The following is a 27,757-nucleotide window of genomic DNA, read 5'->3' on the forward strand; positions in this document are numbered from 1 at the left end:
CTGCACCCACTAAAACGCCGTTTCTAGTGGGTGGTTTCAGCTGCATAGCATGCACTAAGACGGAGTCTCTGCCCTGGGGATCTGCTGTTACAGCGGGGAGGATGCATGAAGTGCCTGCTGCTGCTATGTGCTTATCTTATCCGCATCTGCGCAACTGCTGGCATCCATTTGATGTCGAGCTACAGCTACAGCTCTATTTGCGACAACGTCGCATCCACGCCCTTCAGCACCAGACCAAACCAATCCAAACCGTAGAAACGACGACCGCAACTCTATACCAATCGTAGTCGCACCACATCGAATCGAACCGAACCGAATCGCATCGCATCGCATCGGACAGAGCCGCACGCACAAGACGTTGGCGATCGGCGCCCGCCCTCGATCGAGTTCAACCATACAATCGCCATGGTGTGCATGTCGGAACTATGAATTCAACATCAATTTCTACGGCTGCGCTCAGCCCCGGCCTCTCACGGCGGCCGTCCATTAGCTCTCGAGTGTCCTTTGCTGTGTCCAACGCTGAGCAGGGAGAGGCGTCGAGGGAGGGCCAGATCGAAGATGAGATTGCCGAGATCAAGAGATACGAGGTGAGCGAATGCGTGTTACTATGGCATATGAATCTGCTGGCGCTGACATCCCATGGTATTTAGGACTTTACAACGATAGGTGAGAAGCGAAACAGTCACTCAGAGGCGCATTTCCACAGACAAGACTGACCCCGAAGCAACGCAGACTGGGTACAAGATGCGGCACGAGAACAGGCGCGGCGCAAGGCTCGTAGGAAGCGCACGGCGGGCGTGTACAGACTCGGCCAGCCCGGCTGGAGATATCGGATATGGGAATCTTACGACGCCGCGCAGGGTTGGATCGTCGTCACCATTATCGGCGCGGCTATTGGGTTGAATGCGGCGTTTTTGAACATTGTGACGGAGTGGCTGGCTGATATCAAGACGGGCTATTGCACGACGGGGTTTTATCTCAACGAAAAGTTTTGCTGCTGGGGAGAGGACAATGGTAACCTTCTCCTCGAATTCATACAAACTGCTGTGGTATGTGTGGCTGGATGACTGACTGACTCTTATTGCAGGCTGCGAACAGTGGCATCGCTGGACCGGCTTTGGTCCCCTCAACTACTTTATATATTTCTTATTTGCGGTAAGTCACCTTGTCATTTACCTCTACGCATCTAGCTTGAATGTGCAAGTATTCTAACTCTGTGGGCAGACCTTGTTTGCTTGTGTATCAGCCACACTGGTCAAGTCATATGCCCCGTATGCAGCAGGATCTGGTATATCGGAGATCAAGTGCATCATTGCTGGCTTCGTCATGAAGGGCTTTCTTGGCTTCTGGACTCTGCTGATCAAGTCCATCTGCTTGCCCTTGGCCATCGCCTCCGGCTTGTCTGTTGGAAAGGAAGGGCCTAGCGTTCACTACGCCGTCTGCACTGGCAACGTCATCTCGAGGCTGTTCAACAAGTACAGGAGCAATGCGGGAAAGACTCGCGAGATCCTCAGTGCTTGCGCCGCGGCGGGTGTCGCCGTCGCCTTTGGCAGCCCTATCGGAGGCGTGCTCTTCTCGCTCGAGGAAATGTCGAGCTACTTTCCGCTCAAGACCATGTGGCGCAGCTATTTCTGTGCTCTGGTCGCCACGGCCGTCCTCTCTGCGATGAATCCCTTCCGCACGGGACAGCTGGTCATGTTCCAGGTCAAATACGACCGGGACTGGCACTTCTTTGAAATCGTCTTCTACATCATCATTGGCATTTTCGGCGGACTGTATGGCGCCTTTGTCATGAAGTGGAATCTCCGAGCGCAGGCTTTCCGGAAAAAGTACCTGACAAAGTACGCCGTATTAGAAGCAACGCTCCTCGCGGCGGGAACCGCTATTATCGCCTATCCCAACGCTTTTCTTAGAATCGACATGACTGAGAGCATGGAGATTCTCTTTCTCGAGTGTGAAGGAGCAGAGAACTACCATGGGCTTTGCGACAAGGACCAGAGGACGTGGAACCTCATATCGCTGATTCTCGCGACGGTGTTGAGAGTGTTTTTGGTTATCATCTCATACGGATGCAAGGTGCCCGCCGGTATCTTTGTCCCATCCATGGCTATTGGCGCCTCGTTTGGGCGAACTGTCGGCATCATCGTTCAAGCCATATATGAAGCAAACCCGAGCAGCGTCTTCTTTTCCGCCTGTAAGCCAGATGAGCCATGCATCACGCCCGGCACGTACGCCTTCCTCGGTGCGGCGGCAGCCCTGAGCGGTATCATGCACCTCACCCTGACTGTGGTCGTCATCATGTTTGAGCTCACCGGGGCGCTCACGTACATTCTGCCAACCATGATTGTAGTCGGCGTGACCAAGCTTGTCAGCGAAATGTTTGGCAAGGGTGGAATCGCCGACCGTATGATTTGGTTCAATGGCTTTCCGTTTATTGATAGTAAAGAGGACCACAACTACGGTGTACCAGTCTCTCAGGTCATGCGAAGCTCCGTCGTGTCTCTGCCTGCCAACGGGTTGACGCTTGCCGAAATTGAACAGCTGCTGGCCGAGGCCAAGTATCAGGGGTTCCCTATCGTGTTAGACAGCAACTCCAAGACGCTGTTGGGATACATTGGCAGGACTGAGTTGCGGTATGCCGTTGATCGAACAAAGCGCGAGCGCCCCGTTTCTCCAGATGCAAAGTGCATCTTTTCACCGCATCCGATTCAGACTCCAGCCATCACTCCGATTACACCCGCATTTCGTGGAGACGTCACGGCCTCGTCACCTCTTGATTTCAGCCGTTATGTTGACGCTACGCCTGTGACGGCGCATCCTCGCCTGCCCCTGGAGACGGTCATGGAGCTGTTTCAAAAGATTGGACCTCGTGTCATTCTCATCGAGTATCACGGGAAGCTCTCCGGTCTGGTAACCGTCAAGGACTGTCTCAAGTACCAGTTCAAGGTGGAGGCGGCTGAGAACCCGAAAGATGACCAGCACGTCATTGAGGGACAAGAGCATCTGTGGAGCGCGCTTCGCAGAGTGGGCTTTTGGGTTTCGAATTCGGTATCGTCGGTTTCGCGGGGGCATATTAGACTTAGTGGGCAATTTGACGATGAGCGGACGCGTGCGGGTGGGAGGAGAGAGGCCATCTTGGATGGAGACGAGGACGGCGTTGATGAGGGCGTTGAGCTGGAAAGAAGATAGACTGGATTGGCATTTTGAATACGGAGCGGGGGCGCTATAGAAGCGTTGCTTTTTTCTCTTTCACTTGCCTTGTGTGTATATACAATGATTTGATATCTAAAGTGTTGCTATGCTACTGTGATTTTGAATTTGACGACTAGAACAAGCCATTCATGCCGCTCAGCTCCGAAGCTCTCCCAAGTCAGGGATGTCCTCATCGCGGTATCTTTCACCCGCAACTACTACATCCTCATCCAGCTCAAGGTTACTACTTCCCGCGGGCACCGGCTCATACGCCTCACCGGCAGCGGCATCTTTAGCACCATCCCCATCGCCCTCGTCCTTACGGCCCGCAATGACGCTGCCGGCGACGAGGAGCGATGCGCCGGCCCACCACATCGGGGGCAGGGCCTCTGAGAAGATGGCGAAGCCGGTGAAGGCGGTGACGAGGAAGTTTGTGGAGGTGTTCATGATGGAGACTTGGGTTGCGGATTTGCCGCGTGCGAGGGCGGTGGTGAATAAGGACCACATCTTTTTGCGAGAGTGAGTAAGTTGAAAAGTGTTTAGTTTGTGAGGGATGAGACAACTTACGATGCCGTTGAAGGTGAGGTTGAGGATGAAGAAGATCTGGGGATATAATTGTTAGCTTTGTGTGATGATTTTGGTTGGGAATGTGAAAGGGGGAATATGACTTACGGCGCGGACGATAATTTCGACGATTTGGGAGTGGGATTGTATTCCGAGGCTTTTGGCGATGGCAGATGATATGTTTGTTGTGAGCTCTGTGGTTGTTCTGAAGTGAAAGATGGTGTTAGTAAATACGTATCTAAATATTTACTTATTCTCATTGTTCATGTTGATGGATTTATTCATGACATATATTTATATATATGCACAAATTCTACAAGTAAAGTATTCATAGATGAGAAAGAATGGTAAACGTTGAGAGAGAACCTACAGCTTCGCAAACACGCCGTTAAACGCCGCACAAGCACCGCTCGCCACAGCGAAAAACATCCAATGCTTTCTCCACGAAGGAGATTCCGGGCTGTCCATCTTGGCGGCTGCAGAATCAGAAGACGACGACGAAGAAGAAGCGGATTTGCCGGTGCTGGAGTTGTTGTGAGGTCGGGATTCCGGAGAGGTCGGTTTGTTGGTGGCCCGCCGTTTGCGCGCGTCCATTGCGGTTTTGTTTGGGGATTACTGGATTCGGAAGATGGGCCGTATTAGGTAGGCAGTGGCTTTTTTCTGTTGCGTATTTTGGTGTGATTGGAGGGAAAGGCTTGGATGGGCTGGATTAGAGTAATGGGGAGGAAATAGGAGGATTGGGAATGGAATATGAGAGACTGGTTGATGTTGTATTTTGACAATTGGTTGGTAAATAATTGCCAGCACAGTCCAATTAAGGCTGATGAGGACAGCTGGAGTGTGAGTGTTGAAAGCACTGAAGCCACAGCAGACAGACAGTGAGTGGTGGGAGTTCACGTTTCACCGCCACAGTGGCGCTCTCGCTGCTGTGGCTCTCGTGACGCTCGTAACTCAAGGGGCGGCAGCGGGCACATGTCGAAAATCATTGTCACAGTACATGATCGTCAATGCAAGAATCCTCAATAAATATGTATTATTCATCTTGTCTATTTCATCCATGGCCTAATCAAGACCCAGTTTCCCAATATTTGCTGAAAAGATGAATCAATGCCTTGCCCGTGTATCCGTAAACCCCCCAAAACGCCGTAAACTGCCAGTCCCGTTGCCGATATTGATGGTATGCCCCCCTGATGTATCTGTTCTTTACCTGTTCCCGTCCATCGGCATGTATACAAGTACGTGATTTCTCTGCCGTGGCTGACTACTGTCCTTCACCGGGTCTCCTCGCGTTGCAGCTCACAATCTTGACCTTGTCCGCCTGAACAGACACGCTGCCGTTGTCCATCTTGAACGTCACGTTCTTGATGAGGAAAGTCCAGACTTCGTCGCAGAATCGGTATGTATCCAAGCTTCCCTGTTTTGGTAACACTCGTCAGTCCCCCTTCAACTCGACACAAGACCTGAGATGTCCCATGGGGGTTGTAGTGTGTTCGCATTTACCTTGAATTGGAGCCGGCTCTTGACGTTCTTCTGGAGCGCCTCGGTGATGGCTTGGTCAAAGTTGCCTAGAATCTTCATCGCCAGTTGCGGGTGGATGCGCTCTTCGCTGATCAGATCGTCGAGCGTGTCGGTCAGGGCAAGGCCGATACTGCAAACCATTAGAAACGACGTCTCTCTATGTGATAGCCGTAGGTGAGTGGCGCATTACCTGCTCCGTCGATAGAGCTCATAGAATGACTGTGCGCCGCTGGCCATGGTTGGAGATGCAAGGATAAGTACTGTAAATGAGTGATGGGCGTTGAATTGTCGAGATTTGAAGAGAGAGACGATGCGCCTTTGAGAGGATGTTTGGGTCAAGTTCCCGTGAGTCGGGATTGCTGACAGAAGAGTTGCAGCCTAGCGCAAGTTCAACGTCGGCAGTGATTCTGACTAAGGCAATGAAGCGCTGGAGGTGTTTTAGTGCAGTAACTCCAGGGAACTTATAAGGCTAAGCGCACTGGAAGTATGAACTGGCCTCCGACTCGATGCACCCCGGAGAGCTAAGCGCAGCAATCCGGATGAGTCAGCAGCAAAGGGGAGCACGTTTGTCATGTGACGTCGGCCATTGTCGCGCCTCTGTGCTCCGAGAGCTTGAGCCAAGCTTGCAACAAAACGACGAGCCCCAGCACTTTTGCTTCGACAACCAGCCGCAAAGCACCAGCATCGTGCAACATACAATCATGAGTCTCACGTACGGAGTCGGAGGAATCGGGTCGTTTCTGACCGTGGTGGGAGCTTGTACGTGTCCCCGTCATGACCATCATATCCCGTTGTCGTCACCACGATCATCACCATTGTCAACAGCATCAATACATGTACCTCAAGTAAAGAATGGCTGCGACTAACACGCAGGCAATCGTCAACAGACATGCTCTTCACCGGCAGCGGCGAGTCGTTCAATGTCGGTGCCTTTCTCGAGTCCGTATCGCCCTACGCCTGGGCTAGTTTCGGCATCTCCCTCTGCATCGGCCTCTCTGTCGTCGGTGCCGCCTGGTAAGTCAACAAGACAATCAACGCACACGCTCCAATACGAAACGAGGGGGACGAGAGACAAGAACGACACAACAAAACCCAAGCCTACATCGCGAAGAAGCAGACCCAGTTAACTAACACTCCCCGTCTCAATCCTTAGGGGCATCTTCATTACCGGCTCCTCCATCCTCGGCGCCGGCGTCAAGGCGCCCCGAATCCGAACAAAGAACCTCATCTCCATCATCTTCTGCGAGGTCGTCGCCATTTACGGTGTCATCATGGCCATTGTATTCTCCTCAAAGGTCGAGGCTGTCCACGGTGCCGAACTCTACTCTGCCGATTCCTACTTCACTGGCTTTGCCCTTTTCTGGGCCGGTCTGACTGTCGGCGCCTGCAATCTCGTCTGCGGTGTTGCCGTTGGCATCAATGGCAGTGGAGCTGCGCTGGCTGATGCGGCTGATGCCTCATTGTATGTGGAGACCTCCATCTATCACTAATATCTGTCGCTTTGACGGATAACTGCGTGTTCGCTTCGGCATATTAACCATTTCAAAATAGGTTCGTCAAGATTCTCGTCATTGAAATCTTCAGCTCTGTTCTGGGGCTTTTCGGCTTGATCATCGGACTGCTGGTTTCTGAAAAGGCTCCCGCCTTTGGCGCCAAGCCCGTCTGAGCGCGTGAATTCAGGGGACCGTCAAAAGAATTTCACACTTAATATCACACAGCCTATCACTGTCTCGGTGCTGCACCCTTACTTTCTCTCCCCGTGATGGGCAGAGAGGAATCCCGACATATGCATTGCGACGATAGCTTTTGGTTGGGCGTTTGGAAGATTGGGCTGTAGAACGATGTTTAATTTTTTATCTTTTTTTTTGTTACATTTGAAGCTGTATGACTAGCCCCCGTGTATACTAGCCAAGGGTAAAAGACAGCTGCGGATGCTCGAAATCTACCTAGTAGGCATCATCTTTGAAGGGTTATGAATATGTAAAAGAGCAACAAATTTTTGAATCCCTTTTCCCTATTCTTCTTCTATTTACATTGACCAAGTGCTAAATAGCCGTACTATCTCACAGCTTGTGTTTTGGGTATCAGCTACCGGACTACATACCAAACTGCCTCACCATCTCATGCTCCACGTATAGAATTCATTAGCAGAGCGTCAACCTTGGAGCCCTTGTCCAACTTTCCAGTACCACCGGGCAAGCAAAGCAGCGCATTGGCCGATCTCAAGCTACCAACTTTGGAGCTACGCTGTCCTCCAGTGCTGCTCGCCGTCAGGAGGCCGTCCTGGCCGATGGTCACGACAGCACGATGGAATTCCGGCCGGGAGTCTAGACCGAATCTATGGGCTAGGGTGACGGGGACCTTGGGTAGGCCGACGGGGGTGACGCCGGACTGCTTGTGCAGCGACGGCAGGACGAAGAGGTGGAATGTCACGAGCGCGGAGGCAGGGTTGCCGGGCAGGGAGAAGATGACCTTTGAGATGCGGTTGCCAGCGTTGTCCTTGACGGGGATGGTGGCAAAGGTGCTTGGCTTGCCCGGCTTCATGGCCACGCGGCCAAAGTGAATGGTGCCGCCGAGGGAGCGCTCGATGGTGGGCTTGAGGAGGTCGAGCTCGCCCATGGAGACGCCTCCCGTGGTGATGAGCACATCGGCCTCCCTCAATCCGGCACGCAGCGTCTCCTCCAGCGTGCCGGGCTTGTCGCTGGCGATGCCCAGGTCGACGACGGGGAAGCCCCATTCCCTGGCGGCGGAGATGAGCGTGATGCGGTTGGTGTCGCGGACCTCGCCGAGCTTCAAGCCGCCGGGCCGGTTGTAGTCGACGATCTCGTCGCCGGTGGAGAGGATGCCGATGACGGGCCGCTTGAAGACCTGGGCCTCTGCCACGCCGACCGCTGCTAGAAGGCCAATCTCTCCACCGACTCCGGATATCTGCTCTCCCTTTTTGAGGATCACGGCGCCTTGGGCAATGTCGCTTCCGATTTCGCGTACGTTGGCGCCGTCTGTGACGCCGCCGGCTTGGATCTCGACTTCCTTCTCCTCTTTGCCGTCGTCTGTCATGGTCTTGAGCGTGGTGTCTTCCACCATGATGACGGCGGTGGCCCCTGGGGGAAGCGGAGCGCCTGTTGTTATCCTGGCGATTTCTCCCTCTTTCAGAGGCGGCATTTCTCCAGGGGCGGCATGAGATATGCCGGTGACGGGGAAGACGCCTTTAACGTTGCCGTCCTTGGGCACGACCACGGCATATCCATCCACGATACTGGCTCGGAAAGCTGGCACATCTTCCTTCGCCTTGACATCCTCAGCCAACACGAGCCCAACAATCTTGTCGTCCACCTTGACGGTTTCCGTGTGTGGCTCAGGGGTATGCTCTGAAATCAACGCAAGGGCGTCGTCCACGGATACCATGGGATAAGGGGACTCGCGGTATCGTCGCGCGGAGCCCAAGCTGAAATCATTGGATAAATGAGATGCCCCAGTGGAACTCGGGGTGGTGAACCTCTGCAGATTTGCGTGGCCGCCGCCCTGTCCGGGACCATGGCTGTGGCCGTGGGAGTGTCCATGGTGATGATGGTGGTGGTGCTGTGTTGACGATGCTTGAGACGGGGATCGATCAATGCCAGCATCAGCCTCGAGCTTTTTGACGCCACCAGCGTGCAGTGCTCTTGAATTTCCGCCTGCTGCTTGGAGACAGGCGTGTGGCAGGGTCTTGATGATGGCTTGGAGATTCTCCTTGGCCCCTTTAGGTGAGCCGGGTAAGGTGACGATGACAGTCTTATTCCTGACACCAGCCGTGGGACGAGACATCATGGCGACTGTGATGGATTGTCAATTTTATGTAAAATTAAATAAGTGAGATGCTATCTTTGCTTAGTGACTTACATGGCGTTATCGCGAGAGATGCAGAGAGCATAGCGTGGATCAGGCCTGGAGCCGTCTTGTGTATCATTGGAGCAACAGCCTATTCAAATATGTTTGTCAGTATGGATAATCAATATCATGATTGGACGCAGCAATTCAAATAAATCCAAATTCAAATTCATCTCACTCACCTCTGGCGTCACATCTGCTACTGAAAATCCGGTGCCGCCGGTGGTGACAATGAGATGGACCGGATCAGGGCCATCTGTCCAGGGCATGATATTCCTCTGGATGTCCAGGACATTGTCTGAGACAATGCGTTCATCGACGACATCCCACCTGCCCGCTCCATCCTGCATCAACACCTCGCGGAGGACCGTTGCAGACGCATCGGCGGAGGGATCTCTGGCGGCCGTGGTTGAGACGATGAGAATTGCGGCATTGAATGGGCCGTCCATGGTGGTGAGATTTCGACGATACCGCGTGAGTGAGTGCTTATTATATCCAACCGTCCGAGTAGATAAATTCAGAATCTCTCTCTCTCCGAAATACCAATATTAAAATACCAATACTATACCAATACTAACAAGCAGCAAAGAACCCCAAACCCTGCCTCAGTATCCACGATCTTGAAAGGTGCAAGTATGAGGTCAATATGTTGGGCATGTGTTGGGAGCTGTCCAGAAACAAAAGTAAACCATGTGCAATTAGTCTCAAAGCCTGCTGTGTTAGTGCCAAAGTAATTGCTCCCTAGCTAATACGATTAAAGACAAAGCCGCGGCTTGGCCTATCCGGATGCAAACAATCTAATATATGTACACCTTAGGTACTGTACTGTACACCTACTCCGAGCATGTGGGATACAGCTCCAACTCCAAAACCCTCGTGCTGGCTGCAGAAACGGGCATGTAGCAATGCGGAGGATTTTACGGGTGCACAGCCGTGGAGCCCAGTCCAGCCACCCCCGAGAAGCTCCAACGCTCCCCCTAAAGTGCCCTTTTTAGCGCTTCTGATAAGCTTCTCGGGCGCTGGCCAGCATCGACTTACAGCGCGTGCGACAGTGGCCCCCCACCCTGCAGATACCCCCGAAGTCCCGAGTTGGCGCCATGGACTATTTTTCGGCCTTTGAAGCCCCGTCAAATCTCATCATCTGCTGCAATCTGCAACATTGGACCTTGCGACAGCCTCTCGTGTTCGCCCATTCGCATCGCCGATCTTCGCCACTACGGGGCTCCGGCATTTGCTCTCTGCCGAGTCTTTTCCCACTCGGATCTGAGTTCTGCGTTCTGAGTCTGACAATCTGGCAACGTTCGTTGACACGTGAGACATGGTGCGAATCAAGGAGCGATACCTGCTCGTCAACATCATCTACCCTCCCGATGCCGCCGTGTCCAGGGCTCGCGTGCCGGCTCTAGTTGCCCAGCACCAGCCGACCATTGCGAAGCTGACACCGCAGGCCTTGGTTAGGGCCATCAAAGCCGAGGTGCTGCTACTATATGGCGACTATGGCGCGGGGGCTCTCGAGGGCAATCTCTCGGGTGAGAAAATCTTATCATGATGTGATGTGATAGTTACAAGCTGTGTATAGAAGCAAGACTAACGGAATAAACTCAAAATTCAGTCAAATATCTCTCTCTAGCTACGTCTACCTTCATCCTCAGGTGCAACAGGGCCCATTACCAGCTGCTATGGTCCGCATTGACCTTTATGGACCGGGTTCCCGTTAAGGACGGCCGGCCATGCATCTTTCGGGTTGTTCGTGTTAGCGGCACCATCCGCAAGATTGAGGAGATCGCCGTGGACCGAGCCCGGAAACTTATTCTGAAAGCAAAGGCAGAGGCCAGCTCTCACCCACAATCTTCACCGTCTATGGATCTTTTGGCCAAGGACGACGCCCTGCTGGAGGTTGTCGACAGTGCCGTCAGCGACGAGGATATGGAAGATGGAAGTTGACATGATAATTTTTGAATTATTATTATTACTTCTTTCTAACTACCCGGACACCGCTATCCGCCGGTATCGTCATGTCGCCAAAGTCCGGGTCCATCTCTGCCTCTGCGGCTGGGGGAGCGGGTTGTGGCTCGTCCACCTCCATCCCGTGCTCCTCCTGTACCCTCCTCTGCTCCTCCTCCTCGGCCTCTTGCTCAAGACGGTCATATTCGTCCTTGTGGTCGATCCACCGCTCCTGGATGTCTTGCACATCCATCATGGACGCTTCATTCCTCATGGCAACCGCCCATACTGTGTCATTGGCACCTTCAGCGCCTCCGAATACATAACCGCCTGCGCGATCGATTACACGGAGCAGATACATCATGCTCTTCTTATTCTCCACCGCCAGCACCTCATACCGCACCAGGCCGTAGCTCTCAATCATGTGTGCTATCGCTTCGTGCAGGCGGCCGAACTTTTCGTTTCGCATTCCTGGAGACTCGGCTTCGAGGAATGGCGTTAGATGCGTTAGATCGTCAACATCGGTATAGTATTCAAGGTTGAACGGCAACTCGTCGTATGATGCTATCTTGTCGATTTTAGAAAGCACGTTGATGTGTGGCATGTCCATCTGGATCATGGCTCGGAGCGAGAGGAGGACGTTGGAGACGTAGAGGGATGGCTGTGTAAGGCAAAAGGAATCGGATAGATGTACACAGACAAACTAACACAAGTGGCGGTTAGCAAGGCCAGTTCGTATTGCTTCTGGCAAAGCATACTGACTCTAAATCCAATCTTCTGGAGCTTGTAAAATATGTTTCTTAATGAGTTGTGATGTGTGTAGAGCTCGACCTGGCCAGGACAGTCGAACAAGATGTAGTCTTCCCCAAACTCTTTCAGCCCTTCTTCCAGCCACTCGTAGTTGTTCTCGAGCTCTTCGAGAGCATATAGGATGCCGCCGTTGGGGCCCAGGCGATCCTCGCGCATGATATCCTCTAGCTTAACCAGGTCGCGAATGTCGAGAGCGCAAGGGTAGTTTGTGTGGTCGTTGGCAGGGTCGAGGTTCACGACGGAGCACGCACGCCCAATGGCGCCCATGAACTGGTGCACTGAAGGAAGAAAAGAGACATGTCAGTACCAAGCCCAGAGTCAGTCCTTGAGAGCAAATCGTGGGTTTTCAACGTACTGCCATCGCAGTAGGTACTCTTTCCCGCGCCGGGGCTTCCGAGAACAAGCTGCGCAAAGGGCATCTGGCAAGGTGTTTGGGTTCGCTGAGCTTAATGTAGCATGATCAGTATCGAAGCTGAAGTTGGAGATCACTGTGGGAGAGAAGAGAGAGCGTGGGATGTTAGAGGAAGAATGACAATACCTGCTTGACTTTTGCGGCTCGCAGCAAACAGGACGACTAAGCACGCCAGAAAATCGTGGCGTATCTGTTATGGTATTATTGATGATTAAAAGCCCAACTTTAGTTTTGTCTCAGCGAATATATCTTTGGTTCCAGTTCAAATTAAATATCGATATTTATTTCACAACAATCTCATATATGGTACTATGAATTAGCAAGATGAAGAGCATATGCCTTCTTGTTAATGCTCTGCTTGAGGTTCTGTGAATCTCTGACATAAAAAAAGGTGGGGTGGTGGGGGTGCTTATGCCGGTAGAAGCTCGGCCCTAGAGCTAAGCTTCGAGGTCAAAACCACATGCTTGAAAATTGATCACAAGCTTCCCTCTTTTTCTCTCTCTCTTTTTATATCTCAAAAACTCCTCTCCCCAAGTTTGCCCTTTTGGCCAAACTCGCCCCAGCGGCTTCCACCAGTCGCTGTGCATGATGCTGGGCAATAATGTGCAGCACCATCTCCAACCATGGCATCTGACTTGTCAAATGCTGCGCGGTTGGCTGGGAGCCTCTCCCAGAGCGTCTCCGGCGCCATGGACTCGCCGTCCAGCTCCCTCACCATGAGCTACGCGACCGTTGAAGCTACTCACGCCTCTACCGGCTGGCTCGGGCTCATCGGGTGGCTTCTTTTGTGCATAATCAACTTCATCACCACCGTCCTGTACTGGGCTATCCGTACAGTGACTATTACCTTCCCAAGTGTCCTGTACTCTCTCTTTTCCGCGAGCTGGACAGTGACCATGAATGCTACTACGCTGTATGCTGCCAATCCCTTGGTTCTGCTGAGCCCCTCAAGACTCACAGCCTCACTAGCATGTTCATCATTGCGGCCATCGTGTCGGCGGTCAGTTGGGTGGTCAGGTATCGCATCTTGAATATGTACTCGAGATTGCCCCCTGAACCTCAACGGAAGGAGCCTGAAATCGACTTGTTCCCAGATACCCACGAAGATGGTATCAAGTCCGGCCTGGCCAACTATCTGGACGAGTTCCTGAGTGCCATCAAGATCTTCGGCTACCTCGAACGATCCGTGTTTCACGAACTCACCCGAAGCATGCAGACCAGGAAGCTCATAGCTGGAGAAACAATCAATCTAGAAGAAGAAAAAGGCTTCTGTATTGTTGTTGACGGCTTGGTTGAGATTTTCGTCAAGTCTGGTAGAAATCCTCGGGCGCCCGTCAGGAGCGGGTCTCAAACCGACCTCTTTGATTCCTCCGACGATGAAGACACTCTGCCTGGTCAGCAAAGGTACCAGCTCTTGACTGAAGTCCGGAATGGAGCACCCATGTCATCCCTCTTTTCCATCATGTCGTTGTTCACAGAAGATGTGAGACTGAAGACACATGATGAGGAGACGTCTCTTCGTGCAACTAGTAGTCGACACCATGAGCGAGGTGATGCTCTGAAAGTTAAAGAGTCTACTGGAAAGCTTTCTCACGCTCCCACTTCGATGCCAAGCACACCGCATTTGGATCCGAATGTGGAGAATGTCAGGTTCGCCGATGGCATTCTGTCGAATGGTGCAGCTGCCTCAAAGATCCCGCCCATATCGTTGGAGCCTGCTGTTACCTTTGAGCCCAGCAAGGAGAGACCGGAGAGACCAGGGCTTCCAAATCGGCTGCTGTCAAGCTCGGCACATCCTGACATCATCGCTCGGGCAACAGTTGATACCACTATTGCAATCATACCTGCAAGTGCATTCAGAAGGCTCATCAAGATATACCCCAAAGCCACGGCACACATCGTTCATGTGATCCTTTCTCGGTTTCAAAGGGTGACGCTGGCACAAGCGTTCAACTACCTTGGTCTGACAGCCGAGGTTCTACAAACTGAAAAGGACATGGTCAAGTTTACCATGTGCCAGCTTCCCAACATTCTTCGCGGAGACGCCCTCAGCAGACTGAAAGAAAAGTTTAATCGCGAGCGGGAACGCATTGGTGAAGACCAAGAGACCAAAGGGATTGCCCTACATAATTCAGCAGTTAACAGACGCCGAAGGTCGAGTACAGCCCTACGAAAAGAGATAGCCATTCAAGCTATTGCCAAGAATCGATCTGTGTCCTCTACTATAAACAATGCTGCATCTGCGCGCGATCCACGATCAGCCCGTGGTCTCAACCCTGGGGATCTCCTGGCAGGTGCACAGCTCACTCGGGCATTGAATAGAGTTCCGGTCCCAGAAACTCCTGTCCGGTCTCCAACAGAAACTGGTGCAGACGGAAGCCTATTCAGTCCCCTGACCCAAAAGACTTTTAACCCATTTGATTCTGGACGGCATGCCCGCATCTCGACGGATCGGGATTCAGTTGATGAGGATAACCTCTTTAGAGCCTCTATTCTCGAATGTGTCTTCAAGTCTCTTGGCCTAGATGCGGGCGGAACCTCGTCTAGAGATGCCGACTCGATGGAAGGATCCCCGAGGTTGGTGGGATCTCCTAGGCTGATCTCTACAGACCAGCGGCGAGCAAAGACCATGTACACAAACAACGCATTTGGCTTCATTGGACCATATGAAGGGTCAATTGATGGAGAGACTGAGTCATTAACCTCGAACGGGCTGGCTGGTCATACTTCACCAACTGCACATTCTTTGGCTCACGACATGATGGATGAAGTTGAAATTGTCTTCTTCCCTAAAGGGTCGGTGCTAGTAGAGCAGGGCGAGCGGAGCCCCGGTTTGTACTATGTCGTGGACGGGTTCCTAGACATTGGCACCACGGTAACCGATGGTGCGCAAAACATCTTCCAGAAATCGGGCTCGGCTTCTTTTAGCGCAGATTCGCTTCATTCGGATGAACGATTTGAAGGCTCGTCTCCCAAAGATTCGGTCCATGGCACACCGTACTCTTCACATCGGGACCAGGGTCATCGTCGAAGTGTTGCCCTCATTAAGCCGGGAGGCTTGGCGGGATATATCGGCAGTGTCTCTTCTTACCGGTCCTTCATCGATGTGGTGGCCAAGACGGATGTCTATGTTGGATTTCTTCCTCGAGCTTCTCTTGAAAGAATAGTCGACAGATATCCCATCATCCTCTTGACAATGGCCAAGAGGTTGACTCACATTTTACCGCGACTCATCCTGCACATTGACTTTGCCCTTGAGTGGGTTCAGGTTAATGCTGGCCAAGTGATATTCCATGACAGCGATGAAAGCGACGCCATATACATCGTCCTCAACGGACGTCTTCGCCTTGTGGAAGATAGGCAAGACGGTGGAGTATCAGCGCGAGCCGAATTCGGACAGGGCGAGAGTATTGGAGAGCTGGAGGTGTTGACTGAAACTGCGCGCTCTGGAACCTTGCACGCCATTCGGGATACCGAGCTCGTCAAATTCCCTCGCACTCTCTTCAACAGTCTTGCACAGGAGCATCCCAACATCACCATTAAGATCTCCAAAATCATCGCTTCTAGAATGAGGGCTGCCGTGGATGATTCTACCAAATTGTCTGCAAAGGAAGCGGGCTCGGGCGCTGTAACGAATCAGCGAAAATCAACGTTGAACCTGCGGACTGTGGCTATTCTACCGGTTACCTCTGGCGTTCCCGTCGTGGAATTTGGGCACCGTCTTATGAATGCGCTCGCCCAAGTAGGGCCCCAAAACGGCGCAACCTCGCTCAACCAGTCTGGGATCCTGAACCATCTGGGGAAGCATGCGTTCAACAAGATGGGAAAACTCAAGTTGTCACAATATCTGGCTGATTTGGAAGAGAAGTACGGACTGGTGGTGTATGTGGCAGGTAAGCTTTCTCTTTTTCTTTTTCTTTTCACTCATTGTCAAAATCCACATGCTCTATGATGACAAACTTTTTACACCGAAGACACCGTCTTTGATGGCTATGTTAACTCTAATTTTTTCCTGATTGCATAAATCATTTATTCACTTATTGTTGCAAATTTTTCTTGTATTGGCCAATTTGCTAACAAGAGTGACTCTCAAGATACCAATGTCAACTCGCCATGGACACAGACCTGCATTACTCAAGCTGACAGCATTCTGCTTGTCGGACTGGCCGAAGGCTCTCCAGCTATTGGAGAGTACGAGCGTTTTATGCTAGGGATGAAGTCAACAGCGCGAAAGACTCTGGTTCTTCTCCACACTGAACGATTCTCGCGACCGGGCCTCACCCGGTCGTGGCTGCGAAATCGTATGTGGATTAATGGTGGCCACTATCATATACAGATGGCGTTTAGAACAGACGCAATGCCTGCCCATCCTCCCTCGAAAAAACTAGGACAAGCTCTCAAGGAAAGGGTGCAAGTGTTGCAAGCTGAGATTCAAAAGTACACTTCGCGTAATGTGCATCATCACCAGTATTACTCGCCTGATACACCATTCAAGGGAGATTTCCATCGCCTTGCGCGCCGGCTTTGCGGAAAGTCTATTGGACTGGTCCTAGGGGGCGGTGGTGCACGAGGCATCAGCCAGATTGGAATCATTAGGGCAATGGAAGAGGCTGGCATTCCGGTTGATATTGTCGGTGGTACATCAATTGGCGCTTTCGTCGGCGCTCTATACGCTCGCCATGCAGACGTTGTGCCCATGTTTGGTTTTGCAAAGAAATTTGCTGGTCGTATGGCCAGTCTCTGGCGATTTGCTCTCGATCTGACATATCCGTCTGCCTCTTACACGACGGGCCACGAGTTCAACCGAGGCATATTCAAGACTTTCGGGAACACGCAAATCGAAGACTTTTGGCTGGAATACTATTGCAACACTACCAATATCAGCAAGAGCCGGGCCGAGTTTCACACGAGCGGATATGCGTGGCGATACATTCGAGCTTCGATGTCGCTTGCCGGTCTGCTGCCTCCGTTGTGTGACGAAGGTAGCATGCTGCTAGACGGCGGTTACGTGGACAACTTGACGGTATCGCACATGAAAGACTTGGGGGTAGACATCATCTTTGCGATCGATGTTGGAGCACTGGATGATGACACGCCACAGACATATGGAGACTCATTGTCAGGCATGTGGGCATTCTTCAATCGGTGGAACCCATTCTCGTCTCACCCCAATCCACCAACACTGGCAGAGATTCAAGGCAGACTCGCGTACGTCTCGAGTGTCGACGCTTTGGAGCGGGCAAAGACCATGCCAGGATGCACCTACATGCGGCCACCTATTGATGGCTACGGAACGCTCGATTTTGGAAAGTTTGATGAGATTTACAAGATGGGCTACGAGTTTGGGCGCGAGTTCTTCCAAAAGCTCAAGGACGAGAACAAGCTGCCGCTGACGGAGGAGACCGAGGCGAAGAAGGCGCTGCGAAGAACAACTGCACCTAGACGAGCCAGCATCTAGACATGACATTGACCAATAGACGAGGGCCAGTGCTTGTTCCTTTTGCTTTGAAATAGACTAGAAGGCGTTGATTGTTAGAAAGGCTAGCTGTTGTGTTGGATGATGGCTAACAAACGAATGAATGAATAATGCCCTGCCGCAACAGGTTCTTTTTTGCTCATCTTACCGCCCTTTGTGTGTGTTCAGCGATGTCTTTCCCGATCTGTGATGCAGACGTGCTATGACGAAAATGACGAGTCTCGACTGACCTGAAGTGTCTCATTGGTCAAGTCTGTGGGACGCCGATCGCGATATGCAGGGATTGAGCGGCCTTGTTTTATTTGGCCGGTTAGCTGCAGCCAGTGGGAACATGAGCCGCGACATTAGTGACATCATTTGAGGAGAATCGACCAGGTTCAGGTTTTTGATATCTCGATGAATCGACTTGATTCCCGCATTGCATCGTGGCCTCCCATGACGCGTGGCGAAAAGATGAGCAGAGGAGGAGGTTTGGACATAAAACCATGAGCAAATGCGCTCTCTATTTACTGCGGGGGATGTCTATCAGCTATCACACTTAAGACAATCAATGACAAAAAACTATCATCTTTTACAATCCTTTTGACGGCTATCTATCTACATATCTATCTATATCTGATATCTATCAAGTGCAAATGTCGCGCTCAAGAAGAGATTACCCCAGCAGTCTTTATCCCGAAGTCGGATCGAGGTATAGCAGATCTGACCACACCTACGACGACATCAGCGACTACTCTTCTTCTACTTCAAGGAGGAGGAATAGTAGCGCCAATTATCATAGCCAACATGGCGACTATTCACGAAGCAGAGATCATCGCCACCGCGACAGAAACGAAAGGCGTTCTCGAGATGCTCATTCCGCAAATCCTCGTCGCGGGCGATCACACTCCTACGAGCGCAGCAGCAGAGAAGAAGATACAAACAGCCGCAGCAGCCGCGCCCGCAGCGCCAGTAACTACAACAGCAACAGCGATAGGAAAAACAACAGGAGTGAGAGCAGGACGATAAAGCAGCACACCAGAGGCATCTGGGAGAAATTCGTGCCGCCGGACTATCGCCCGTCAAGAGCTGATCCGGATGCGAGGAGGGAACGATTGAGTAAAGAGCATGAGGCCGGGGGGTTTGACTGGACGCAGGGGTTTGTGCTGGCGATGATGGGGGCGGCGACGCTGTTTAGTGTGGAAAAGTCGTTGGTGAAGAGGCAGAAGAAGGATTATATTCAGCATTGATTGGAGTTTTTGCGATGCTCTATGTATGAGTGTCTGCTTCTTTGCTTGTTTGTTTTCTACATGATGTTTTTATCAAGGATGCTATGGGATACACGATACCATATCAAGGATGCATACTATGAGATACACGATACCAATATGAATTACGATATAAACTCAATAAGAGGTTTTGCATGAGGACATATACATATAAATATATTCATCTAAAAAAAGACATCAACGCCTATATACTTCGTGCACAAATCATTCATCCTCACATCTTCTCTGCCAAAGTCTTACTCCAACTTCAACTGTCCCTCAACCGTCTCAACCAACAAGTCAAACAGCTTCTGCACATGCTCCTCCCTAACAGCCGCCACTCCCGTGCACACCCTAATCGCAAAGTGTCCATTCACCACCGTGCTCGTCAAGTAAAACAAGCCACTCGCGTTAATCGCCTCGTACAGCTTCTCCGTCCGGCTGTTGATCTGCTCTTCGCCATCGCCCTTGGCCCGGAACGACACCAGCCCGAAGCGCGCCTTGGTGAAGATGGTGAGCAGGTCTGGCCGCGTCGCGAGCTTGGCTTCCAGAGACTCGCCCAGGGTGACGCCGTTGCGGATGTGCGCTTGCAGGCCGCGGATGCCATAGCTGCGAAGAACGAACCACAGCTTCAGGGAGCGGAATCGTCGGCCCAGAGGGATCTGCCAGTCGCGGTAATCAGTGACGAGCTCGTTGTCGCTGTACTGGTTCCGCAGATAGGGGGGCTTGATGCTGAGAGCGTTGATGAGATGTCCGCGGGCACGAACCCACACCGCAGAGCAGTCAAATGTCGTGAGCATCCACTTGTGGGGGTTGTAGTTGAAGGAGTGGAATTCAGCCATGGGCTTCGCAAGGGGCTTGTTCTCGTCGAGGAGCAGCGCCGCACCAGCATAAGCAGCATCGACGTGGACCCAGACCTCGCCCGGCTTTCCAGCTCTTGGGGCCAGAGCCTTGGCGATGCTGGCGAAGTCGTCGACGGCACAGACATCCGTCGTTCCTAGAGTGGCCGTCAAGTAGAATGGCTCCAGGCCCTTTGCCTTGAGCTGATCGAGTTTCTTTGCCAGAGCTTCACCCGTCATGGAAAAGCCATTCTCTTCTGACACCGGCACAGTGTCGAATCGCACCCCCAGAACCTGTGCGGCCTTCTTGGTGCTAGAGTGTGCGCCTGCGCTTCCCAGGGCAACAAGCTTGCTGCGAAGCCTCCAAGTTTCCTCCTCCTTCTCCTCGCCCTCGGGCAGGTGAGCCGTTGCCTCGTTCAGGTACTTGTCTCTGGCTGCAACCATGACCGTCAGAATGGCCTCGCTAGCACTTCCGTGCAGCACACCACCACCGTGAGTCGGCCCGCCGCTCAGGAAACATTCAGGCAGTCCCAAAGCCTGAGCCAACCAATCCATCACAATAGTCTCCAACTCAGTGACGGCGGGGGAGCAGATCCAGTTGAAGTGAGCACCGTTGAAGGCGTTGGAATACATTTCGGCAATTGCAGCAGGATAACTGCTTGAGCAAGGGAAGAAGGCCATGAATCCGGGAGACTGCCAGTGAGTGATTCCAGGCATAATCTTGGACTGGATATCGGCTTGAATAGACTCCCATGGCTCAGGGTCCTGGGGCGCCGAAGCAGGGAGGAGCGGCCTCAGATAGCCGGGCTCAACATCGGCAACAACTCGATGATCAGAGATGTTTTCATAGTAGTTGGCGACTGTTGATAGTTTCGAATTGACTTGTTAGTCTGACGTTGCTTTGAGAGAGAGGCAAAAGAAGAAAAGGATAAGTAGATATAAAGAAGCAAAGAATGAAACTCACTATCATCGACTGCCGCTTTGGCCGCCACCCGAAACTGGTCTGTATTCATTGGATTCGCCATGTCTATTTCTGCTGCTTTCTTTGCTCTCGATATATTCGAATCTCCTTGCTGGCTTGTGATGAACCGAGTCTGCTGCGTTGTTCGAAACTTCGAATCGAGGCGATTTGCTTCAACTTTTAAAACATCGACTCTGAACCCTCTGTTTTTCATCCCCCCACCGTTAGAAAATAGCAAGGTGCCATTTCCGACTCGGCGGCCTAAGCCCATGTGGAGAAGCCACTTCGGATTCTTCGCCATTGTCAGCGTTTTTTTGGGTTTTTAGGTCCCGGAGGCTCGACCGAACTTTGCCCACGGCGACACGCCCGAACTTGGCCATCCTTTATCGGGGTAATAAAGGTCGGGCTCTGCAGCGGAATGAGTGGATCGGCTGGACCCCCATTATGTCGGACTCTGAGTCTGTTCCAGGATTTCCGATTCCGTTCCCACACCAACACGCTAGCACTGCTTCTGTCGAATAGTGAAAGCCGTCCTTGCTGATTCGAGGAGTTGTAGAAATAGGTTGGCCAAGTTGATCTTGTTGCAGGGACGCAATGTCAAATATGTCGTCCTTATCACGCCCTTTGGATGACACGACGCCTTCTGCATGACACGGGAAGACGTTGTTAGTACTGGTCTAAGCGCTGTTTTGTTGTCGCACATGACGCCAAACTTGCTTTCAATTCCGCTCTTATTCCTGGCGGCATGATGGCGGCAACATGGCGGCGAGATAAGAATCAGCCTCCATATGTCGGTTGCATTGAGAATCAGATTGAATAGTCACACGACATGACACATAATTGCATCCAAGATATTGATCATTGTTCATCATTGACAAAGCACCCGTGGCATATAGGCAGAACTGCAGTCCTGCTACGTGTAGTTGTTAAGAGCCTCTCGGGGTATGGCACGGCATGCTTTGCGGATAAGACACTGAGAGACTGAGGAGAAAAGAATAAATGATAAAGATTAGAAAAGTTGTGATAATTGTACTCGCCAACATACACTAGACTAGCCATTTAATCAGTCTACTTTGATTGCACTGGCCGAGGTGGTGATTGCTGTCAGCATACTTCCTTCTTGGTTTCTAGGGTAGCGGAGAAACATACCTGTATATCCTTCGCACAAACGCATATGCGCTCAAGAATCCAATGGTACCCGTCAATAGTCCATACACACAGCACGCCATAAAACTGTAGGCAAAAAACAGCATGCTGCTCACGAAGCCACTGATATGCAGCTTGAAGAAATAGTACCAGAGCGAATAAAGAAAGACCCAAAATGCGCTTGCGCCTCCAACGAAGAATGACTGCCACCACCAGTGGTAGTTTTCCGCGCAGAGCTGGGCATAGATGGTCACAATGGTCACCTCGGCAATGGTAACAACTAGAATGGCCGATACCACTGCTAGGAATCCAAAAACATAGTAGTAGCCGCTTTTGTCCTGCCATATAGATTGGAACACAAACAACAATTCAATAAAGATAACAGCAAAAGGAATCAATCCTGCCAGAAGCACTGCCTGGATTGATTTACTGTACCAGGCTTGCCGAGGAACCTGCCGAGGGATCGTTGTCGTCTTGGTTGGATGCTCCCAAGCACCGGCCTTGTGAAAGCCATAGTGAGATCCCGCATACACGAGCGGCACCTGCACACAGAGCCAGAGAAGCAGAATGGCTACAAGTGTGCCGAACGGTATTGCAGTGCTTGATGCCTGAGCCCATACAAAGAGGTTGAGGATAAAGACAAGCCCAAATGTGAGACCAGGAAACAGCAATGCTGTAACAAGTGCGTTTGCACGATAGTCGGCTCCATCGAAGCTCTTGAAGACGCGGGCAGAAAAGTAGCCGGAGAAGAGTCCTGCAAAGATAAACAGGCCCACTCCAACGCTGATGAAACCGCCTCGGAAGCTTGGATTCAAGACGCCTAAAGCACCGAGCCAAACTAACCCCATGGCCATGAAGAAGAGCTGCATACCGGACCCGACAAGAGGTGCTAGGAGGATTCCAAGTCGTGGCTTCCGAAACACATCTCCATGAAGCAGCTTCCAACCGGTAGCCTCTTCCAGGGCCTCGCCCTCGTCCGATAGGTCATCATCGTCATCTTTGTCGGCATCTGTTCCCTGACTCAGCAAACCCGAGGTTTTCTCTCCCCTGGGCTTGGCCGCTCTCTTGGCCCTAGCCTTTCCTTCTTCCGCTGAGATACCCTTGTTGATATCCGAATGGATGGTCCTGGCGAGGATGATCATGACAATTCCCGTCAGCAGCCCACAGATAATGAGCGAGTTGATAATGGCCATCCAGTGAATACGTGTGCCATCTTCCTGGTTCACAAAGTAGAGATCCCAGCGGTGGGCCCATTCGATGCTATCATCCTCGCGAAAATAGACAGAATAGGTATAAGGGATATTCAGGGAACCGGGACTGCTGTCATCGTCTTCTAATTCATTAGGGCGGTATGATAGGCCATCATATTTCAATGACGCGTCAGACGTCCTGTTAGGAGCGATGTATAACTCAAAGGGCTCGTCGACATTCTGAATATCTGCGGGGCATCCCGCACTAACCTTTTTGTTTCCGTTTCCAACACTCTTGGGATAAACTTCAAACCCCACAACCACCTTCTCGCCACGATCGCCAGCTCGACCTGATGCTCTGCGGTACTTGATGACAATTGTGTGGTGGTTGTTAAGATAGTAGTGAAACTTGCCCGTCTTGGTTGAGACCTCGGCATACCCCAGTTTGAAACCGGAAGCGTAATACTTGCGCGTCTTGTCGGCAGTGACGAAGCTGGTTGCGCCGGGAAGGTTGTCCACGATCCATTCGGCCACGTATCCATCTCGGATCAGCTCCTTTGACCAACGCATATCACGGCGTGACATTTCCTTATTACAGAGCAATGTGCACGGTGTATCCTTCGCCATGGCAAGTTCCATGTCGGATGTAATGATGCGGTCGCCACGCAGCACCTCTCCCAGATTCAAAGGCACGCTCTGGCCGCTCAGTAAACCGCCGCCGGCCTTGTGGCCTCCTGTCGGAGAACAGGTAAACGGTAGGTCGTTGTACGCATATTGCAGCTGTGTGTTGTCAGAGTAGACCTTGTTGACCATCAGCGGCACCAGTTCGCCGTCCTTGTAGCTCTTGATCGACCAGCCTGCAATGCGAGACGTTAGCAGCCTGTTGAGCAGTTACCTATCGACATACTCCGGTGGTTATACCAGGGATATAAAATGCCGTTGACGGTGACAAGAGCAACAGGCAAAGCAGGCCGCGGAGGCCAGTCCTTCGTGTGCTAGTCATGTTGATACGCCGTGGACAGCTCTTCTAGTTCCTAGCTCTCCTCCCAGCATCACCATCCAGACATGTGTTGTTTTTGTTTTCGGACTCGAGCTCTCCCTTTGTAAGCGCGTGTAGATCGAATATTCGGCTTAGTCACGGCAGTTGCGCAGCCGACAGAAAAGCTGTTGAGACGCTTTGACGCTGCAGCTGCAATCTGCAACAACGCTCCCTGTTATGTAAGGACGGGATTCAGATTAAATTAAGAGAGCGCAAGGTCCAAGAAACGCAGATTATGTATCCCAATTGTGAAGGCACAATCGAAGCGGCATAATCGTGCTGATCCAACGGCGTTGCTGGAGCTTCAGCTTTGTCTTGGGAGGAGCTCGTCGGGCGTCGCTCAAGCAATTGGCCAGATAAGAGGATTGATTGATGCAAGTCTGAATATTGTAGCTTATTGCAAGGGGGACTGCAGTTGAACCCACAGCGCTGCCGGCACTAGGGAGGAACGGACTTTGGGACTCTAAGGTAGCACCTGCATTCCGATCGACGAATGATTAGCCGTGGCTTTGCCGATCGCGATGCCCCGCTGAGATCTGGCCAAAGCAATTGAGACTGAGCCCCACGTGCTTCTACTTTCACATGCCTTATCGCATCTTGAGGTACCATAGAAGCACAGGAATATAAAGAGATAAGGGGTCCTAAATTGAGCTGATATGCATTCATACAAGCATAAACTTGTATCATGGCAAATTCTCTAGTAAGGTTTCCCCTTGTCGAATCTCTTTAGAAGTAAATGAATCCTTCACTTCTCGCACGAGTCTGATTTCATGAATCCGAGATGGTCTATTCATCATTCTCAGTGCTGTGTTATAAACTTTGCCTGTTATTGCATCATATTAAATTGACTGCCTGCATAGAGGTTTAAACTTAAATGTAGATACATATAATACGATTTGTGATCATATATGAGACGGTCTGCGTGCATGTAAGAGCCTCTTTTTCTCAATGATCATGCTCTGATTACATTCATCTCTTCGACATGTTACTCCAAGAAATGGTAACAGCCGCGACTTTTATTGATCTTGATCGCACCTTGTACTTGTAGAGCTGGTTAGGATTTCCCAGTTGCCTGTTCCTCAACCTCTTTCAATTACCACATTCATTCTAGGGTGGGTTGTTCCAACAACTCTTGCAACTGTCTCGTGCCCACTTCCCCAGAGCGGTGCATTGCACAGTCTTGACATACCTACCCAGTAAGTCCTTAACTATCGATTGCCGGCAAATTACACCAAATTGACTTACACTGAACAAAATTTATCATAATTCGAGCTTGATGTTAGGCATCCAGCTCTTTTCAGTAATACTAAAATTATCCTCATTCGGCAGTACATGTAGTAAAGATACACCTAGAATATAGCCCGCTTTTCCCAAACAGGCATTACATCGAGCCTCATGCTTACCATCGCCGGTTTTAACTGGGATAGGAGTGATATCCCCCTTTTCAGACACTCGACATGACGAAGCAATTTATTGAATGGCATTTATATCATTGGTCCGCAACTCCGCCAGACCAGATAATGCAATTTACCGCGGGAAGATTGTAGGATATTATTGGTTCCTTAGCTGGCCGAGGAGCTGGAGTGGACACATCATGTAGTCAGACCAAGTCATTCTCAGGCCAGGAGCTCTGCGGACAAGTCAGTGGGAGCGGAGAATAACAGAATTAAAATAAATAAGGCTGGTTCTATCCTGTCTATTACATCAGTCTTGGGATATATAATCTGAGTCTTACTACTTCGAAGTCGTACATTCTCCACCCTTACACCTCGCCTTGTCGTTCATACAAATTCTACGCCTCCGACATCTAAGTGGCAGTCAGATTTTGGAATAAATCAGCATCTCTCTATTCGGCCAACATGCACATCATTCTCACGGGAGCGACAGGCCTTGTCGGCTCCGGCGTCTTGGACGCCATGATCAAATATGAACGAATCACCAAAATCTCCATTCTGAGCCGCAAACCTGTTCCCATGGCCGACGACGCTAAAGATCCAAGAATCAACGTCATCATCCACAAAGACTTCGAACAGTACGACGCTTCTGTGCTTGAAAAGCTCAAAGATGCCCATGGCTGCGTCTGGGCTCTCGGAATCAGCCAGTCCAAGGTCAGCAAAGACGAATACATCAAAATCACAAAAGACTACACCCTCGCCGCCGCACGCGCATTCTCCACGTTGTCGACTAGTCAAGACCAGCCCTTTCGTTTCGTCTACGTATCTGGTGAGGGAGCTACGCAGGAGCCAGGTCATTTCACAGCTATTTTCGCCAGAACAAAGGGAGAGACAGAGGTTGGGCTTGCAACGATGAGCAATGAGCTTCGTACCTTACGAGCTTACTCAGTCCGACTGGGCGGTGTGGATGCGTCGCAGCATGATGCGATAAAGCAGTATATCCCGGATCCAGGCGCCATGTATAGAGCTATGGGGAGTACGCTTTATCCAGCGCTCAGATCACTCATGCCATCGGCCTTGGCACCTACAGACATTACTGGCGATTGCCTTTGCAAGATGGCAATGGGGGAACTAGACAATAAGATTGAAGGACCAGGTGCTTTCAATACTGGGTTAGCTTGGACCTTGAACAACAAGGCTATGAGAAGGGTAGCGGGGAGGTAATTTACACAGCACGATGGAGGAGTTTCAGAGACATGGAGTAGGATTACCAATGGTGTTTGTGTTCCAGGTTTTATTGTAGTTTGTTTAATTGGATTAGCAATCATATCATTTGTAAGTAAATATACATGAATATTGCTTATAGACATAGCTTTACTGGAAGAATTCCTTGTTATGGCTAACTTACTTGTTAGTTTTGACTTGTCAAAGACAGACATTTGTCATCATCTTGACGCATCAAGTTATCCATGTTAACTCAACTCAACTCAACCGAATAGTTTCAGTCACTTATGACGATGTGTTTGTTACCCCTCATCATTAATATTTGGCTTATTAATGTCCAAGATAAACAGCCAAGCTAGTATATACACTGTGGTAACTACTTCTAGGGGCATTTGGAGAGACGAAACATGGATGTGCACGTTTAAACGCGTAATTGCTTAAAAATCGAGCACCAATTCTGCAATCATGTGAAAATCAATGAATCATAAAGTGCTTCACACGGTCTGATACACCTTGGCAGCGTTGGAAACCGGTGGATGGCGCCTTAAGGGGCGTTGCGGTATGAAGCATGTGGGCTGGCGATCACTTGGATTAAGGTAGAGTTATCTGTGGATATGCTGCAGGTAATGTATACTCATGCGCGATCCACAAGAACATCCGGATTCGAGGGAGTTGCGGCTAAGCAACGGAGCGTCAATCGAAAGATAGCTGCTGCCCGTACGTCCTCAATGAGATAGATCTAAGCGTTGCCAAGATATGAATCCAATGACAAGCCCCTTGAGTCTGGGTAACAAGTAGGGATATAACGGTCACATGCAAACATCAAATTTGTGGCGTTGACCAGCTGCCCCTTCTGGCCATTCCTCTCCTTTTCTCCTTTTGATTCATCAGTTTCCCTCCCCTCGCTAAGGTGAATAGCCCTATTGTGGCGTCA

General features: G+C 51.0%; 12 protein-coding genes across 12 annotated transcripts; 6 read left to right on the top strand and 6 right to left on the bottom strand.

Annotated features, from left to right (window-relative positions):
* Positions 1-171: 171 nt before the first annotated feature.
* V8C40DRAFT_256162 (chloride channel) lies at positions 172-3,336 on the top strand. The gene is made up of 5 exons (XM_083218214.1): positions 172-587; positions 651-666; positions 733-1,014; positions 1,088-1,155; positions 1,225-3,336. The coding sequence occupies exons 1-5, from the start codon at positions 426-428 to the stop codon at positions 3,187-3,189; spliced, it is 2,493 nt and encodes an 830-aa protein (XP_083068745.1). The 5' UTR covers positions 172-425; the 3' UTR covers positions 3,190-3,336.
* On the bottom strand, positions 3,188-4,676 carry V8C40DRAFT_256165 (uncharacterized protein). The gene is made up of 4 exons (XM_083218215.1): positions 4,127-4,676; positions 3,865-3,961; positions 3,760-3,795; positions 3,188-3,699 (listed from the first exon to the last, which is right to left on the bottom strand). The coding sequence occupies exons 1-4, from the start codon at positions 4,348-4,350 to the stop codon at positions 3,349-3,351; spliced, it is 708 nt and encodes a 235-aa protein (XP_083068746.1). The 5' UTR covers positions 4,351-4,676; the 3' UTR covers positions 3,188-3,348.
* Positions 4,677-4,772: 96 nt separating this feature from the next.
* On the bottom strand, positions 4,773-5,737 carry V8C40DRAFT_256167 (transcription initiation factor IIA subunit gamma). Its single transcript, XM_083218216.1, has 3 exons — positions 5,465-5,737; positions 5,257-5,404; positions 4,773-5,170 (listed from the first exon to the last, which is right to left on the bottom strand). The coding sequence occupies exons 1-3, from the start codon at positions 5,509-5,511 to the stop codon at positions 5,018-5,020; spliced, it is 348 nt and encodes a 115-aa protein (XP_083068747.1). The 5' UTR covers positions 5,512-5,737; the 3' UTR covers positions 4,773-5,017.
* Positions 5,738-5,838: 101 nt separating this feature from the next.
* Positions 5,839-7,422, top strand: V8C40DRAFT_256172 (H(+)-transporting V0 sector ATPase subunit c''). The gene is made up of 4 exons (XM_083218217.1): positions 5,839-6,033; positions 6,162-6,288; positions 6,428-6,736; positions 6,826-7,422. Exons 1-4 carry the CDS (start codon positions 5,976-5,978, stop codon positions 6,938-6,940), a joined length of 609 nt encoding a protein of 202 aa, XP_083068748.1. The 5' UTR covers positions 5,839-5,975; the 3' UTR covers positions 6,941-7,422.
* V8C40DRAFT_256174 (uncharacterized protein) lies at positions 7,197-10,005 on the bottom strand. Its single transcript, XM_083218218.1, has 3 exons — positions 9,324-10,005; positions 9,154-9,232; positions 7,197-9,086 (listed from the first exon to the last, which is right to left on the bottom strand). The coding sequence occupies exons 1-3, from the start codon at positions 9,588-9,590 to the stop codon at positions 7,396-7,398; spliced, it is 2,037 nt and encodes a 678-aa protein (XP_083068749.1). The 5' UTR covers positions 9,591-10,005; the 3' UTR covers positions 7,197-7,395.
* Positions 10,006-10,262: 257 nt separating this feature from the next.
* Positions 10,263-11,098, top strand: V8C40DRAFT_114718 (RNA-binding protein POP5). The gene is made up of 2 exons (XM_083210843.1): positions 10,263-10,670; positions 10,754-11,098. Exons 1-2 carry the CDS (start codon positions 10,460-10,462, stop codon positions 11,083-11,085), a joined length of 543 nt encoding a protein of 180 aa, XP_083068750.1. The 5' UTR covers positions 10,263-10,459; the 3' UTR covers positions 11,086-11,098.
* Positions 11,099-11,110: 12 nt separating this feature from the next.
* Positions 11,111-12,314, bottom strand: V8C40DRAFT_270145 (GTPase GPN2; the record flags this gene model as incomplete). The annotated part of the gene is made up of 3 exons (XM_083220161.1): positions 11,111-11,788; positions 11,848-12,173; positions 12,251-12,314. The coding sequence occupies 3 exons, from the start codon at positions 12,312-12,314 to the stop codon at positions 11,111-11,113; spliced, it is 1,068 nt and encodes a 355-aa protein (XP_083068751.1).
* A 497-nt stretch (positions 12,315-12,811) lies between these two features.
* On the top strand, positions 12,812-18,092 carry V8C40DRAFT_114797 (lysophospholipase). Its single transcript, XM_083210845.1, has 3 exons — positions 12,812-13,220; positions 13,277-16,200; positions 16,402-18,092. Exons 1-3 carry the CDS (start codon positions 12,931-12,933, stop codon positions 17,763-17,765), a joined length of 4,578 nt encoding a protein of 1,525 aa, XP_083068752.1. The 5' UTR covers positions 12,812-12,930; the 3' UTR covers positions 17,766-18,092.
* V8C40DRAFT_114741 (uncharacterized protein) lies at positions 18,093-19,150 on the top strand. The gene has a single exon (XM_083210844.1). The coding sequence runs from the start codon at positions 18,419-18,421 to the stop codon at positions 19,010-19,012; it is 594 nt and encodes a 197-aa protein (XP_083068753.1). The 5' UTR covers positions 18,093-18,418; the 3' UTR covers positions 19,013-19,150.
* Positions 19,151-19,287: 137 nt separating this feature from the next.
* Positions 19,288-20,894, bottom strand: V8C40DRAFT_270148 (pyridoxal phosphate-dependent transferase; the record flags this gene model as incomplete). Its single annotated transcript, XM_083220162.1, has 2 exons — positions 19,288-20,729; positions 20,834-20,894. The coding sequence occupies 2 exons, from the start codon at positions 20,892-20,894 to the stop codon at positions 19,288-19,290; spliced, it is 1,503 nt and encodes a 500-aa protein (XP_083068754.1).
* A 792-nt stretch (positions 20,895-21,686) lies between these two features.
* Positions 21,687-24,580, bottom strand: V8C40DRAFT_256188 (transmembrane 9 family protein). The gene is made up of 2 exons (XM_083218219.1): positions 24,088-24,580; positions 21,687-24,023 (listed from the first exon to the last, which is right to left on the bottom strand). The coding sequence occupies exons 1-2, from the start codon at positions 24,167-24,169 to the stop codon at positions 21,958-21,960; spliced, it is 2,148 nt and encodes a 715-aa protein (XP_083068755.1). The 5' UTR covers positions 24,170-24,580; the 3' UTR covers positions 21,687-21,957.
* Positions 24,581-26,064: 1,484 nt separating this feature from the next.
* Positions 26,065-26,823, top strand: V8C40DRAFT_283224 (uncharacterized protein; the record flags this gene model as incomplete). Its single annotated transcript, XM_083221912.1, has 1 exon — positions 26,065-26,823. One exon carries the CDS (start codon positions 26,065-26,067, stop codon positions 26,821-26,823), a length of 759 nt encoding a protein of 252 aa, XP_083068756.1.
* Between the last annotated feature and the right edge of the window lie 934 nt (positions 26,824-27,757).

The sequence above is a fragment of the Trichoderma camerunense genome, assembly GCF_050948025.1.
Source record: "Trichoderma camerunense strain CBS 138272 chromosome Unknown V8C40scaffold_21, whole genome shotgun sequence".
NCBI lineage: Eukaryota > Fungi > Ascomycota > Sordariomycetes > Hypocreales > Hypocreaceae > Trichoderma > Trichoderma camerunense.